Genomic DNA, 2,017 nt, shown 5'->3' on the forward strand with positions numbered 1-2,017 from the left:
CTCTGGGAGGCTCTGGGAGGGCTCCTGGGGGGATTCTGGGGGGGCTCTGGGAGGGCTCTGGGGGGTTCTGGGAGGTTCTGGGGAGGGGTTCGGGGGGCTCTGGGGAGGTTCTGGGGGGCTCTGGGGGGTTCTGGGGGGGCTCTGGGAGGGCTCCGTGGGGGGGGGCTCTGGGAAGGCTCCTGGGGGGTGGCCTCTGGGGCAGCCTGATTTCACTGGGCCTGGGGGGAGGTGGGTGTTCCTGAACCCTGAAACTAGAGGAGGTGGGGCCCCGCACGCAGCTAGCAGCAGGGACGGGGGCCCCAAATTTCAGTCCTGAGGCACCAGGTGGAAAGAATCGTAACCCACAACCAGCAGACGAAGACCCGGCACTCACAGGCTCTGTGACCTTGGCCACGTGACTGCCTGTCTCTGGGCCTCAGTTTCCCTTGTGGAAGAGCCAGATTTGGCCTCTAAGAGCCTGCTACCTACCCTCTCCTCCTTTCCCTGGGAGGCGGCACAGGGTAGAGGCTAAGAGCCTGGCACCAGATGGCCTACGCTTGAAGCTTCTGTCAGGTGCACATTCAGTGTTCGAACACGGGCTGTTTCCTTGATCTCTGTGCCTCAGTTTCCCCTTTAAGAAGTTGAGGACTGTCTAACAGCTCCCTCACGGGGGCCCTGGGAAGACGGAAGGCCCGTAAGGGGCTCACAACAGCAATCAGCTCTGTGAACGCACTGTATTAGCACTGCTATTCTAGAATACTCTAAACAGAGGGCTGCAGAGCCCTGTGCAAGGCTCCATCTACGTCAGAGAATAGAGATGAACTGAGACGTGGGCACCCGATGAACTTGGCTTTGCAACAGTTGTATCAACAGCACCTAGTTCATCTGCCACTTTCTTTTTTTTCCAATGTTTATTTATTTAGAGACAGAGAGAGACAGAGCACGAGCAGGGGAAGTGCAGAGAGAGAGGGAGACACAGAATCTGAAGCAGGCTCCAGGCTCTGAGCTGTCAGCACAGAGCCCGGCATGGGGCTTGAACTCACAAGCCGTGAGATCATGACCTGAACTGAAGTCGGACGCTTAACCGACTGAGCTACCTGGGCCTTCCTGGCGCCTTCTTTCTTAATTAAGCTCTTTCTCATCCCTGCAATGGTTCATAACCACCCTGCAAAGTTATTAGGCAGGAAACTATGCCCACTTTATGGATGAAGAGGCTGAGGCTCAGTGGGGTCTAGAGTCTGCCCCCCAGGGCCTCATGGCCGGCGGAGGGCAGAGCTGGTCGGGGAGCCCACGACTCCAGGTCCAGCCCATGCTTCCCTATCCTCGGGCACCAGGGTTTATAACCCCCGCCCCTACTGGGGGCTTTTCAGTCTTTTTCAGGAAGCTCACCTACGGGGTGCACCCCGTGGACGTGGCCGAGGAGGTGATGCGCACCGTGAGACGGAAGAAACAAGAGGTCTTCATGGCCAACCCCATCCCCAAGGCTGCCGTGTACGTCCGCACCTTCTTCCCTGAGTTCTTTTTCGCCGTGGTGGCCTGTGGGGTGAAGGAGAAACTCAACGTCCCAGAGGAGGGCTAACCGCAGAGGCCATGTGGGTTCCCTCGACGGGAATAAAGGCTTTCTTGGTGGGTGCTGGTCTTCTGTCTTCTCAACTGGCGCCCATCACCAGCCGTATCCCCCCAACCCGCACCCACCTATGGGAGATGTTCTTAATCCCAGTGAGGATGGCTTGGACACCAGCCCAGCCACTTACAGGTGTCTCCCGCTCAACATTCCCAGGACACACTTCCAGAAGCTTCTCTGTGGGGTGACAGTGAGTAGAAAAACAGGAGCCATAATGGGTCTGACCTCCCCCCAAGACACACACACACACACACACACACACACACACACACACACACAATGGCAATCTACCTGTTCAGGAACTTAGAAAACCACCTGCATTTTATGCACGACTGACCCGCCCGTGTCAGCCTCCAGAATCAGAAGCAGGACTTGGCAACCCTCTAGGGCAGCCACGTGGAAATTTTTGTGCTG

At 57.3% G+C, this 2,017-nt stretch overlaps 1 protein-coding gene across 1 annotated transcript in view; it reads left to right on the plus strand.

Annotated features, from left to right (window-relative positions):
• Positions 1–1,750, plus strand: part of DHRS7C (dehydrogenase/reductase 7C) — a 29,982-nt gene extending 28,232 nt beyond the window's left edge. Inside the window, 1 exon segment of the mRNA XM_039231632.1 lies at positions 1,350–1,750. Within this exon segment, the coding sequence (XP_039087563.1) occupies positions 1,350–1,558 (209 nt within the window). The 3' untranslated portion in view covers positions 1,559–1,750.
• Positions 1,751–2,017: the final 267 nt, after the last annotated feature.

The sequence above is a fragment of the Hyaena hyaena genome, unplaced genomic scaffold (assembly GCF_003009895.1).
Source record: "Hyaena hyaena isolate Hyena2069 unplaced genomic scaffold, ASM300989v1 scaffold_58, whole genome shotgun sequence".
NCBI classification, from domain to species: Eukaryota; Metazoa; Chordata; class Mammalia; order Carnivora; family Hyaenidae; genus Hyaena; species Hyaena hyaena.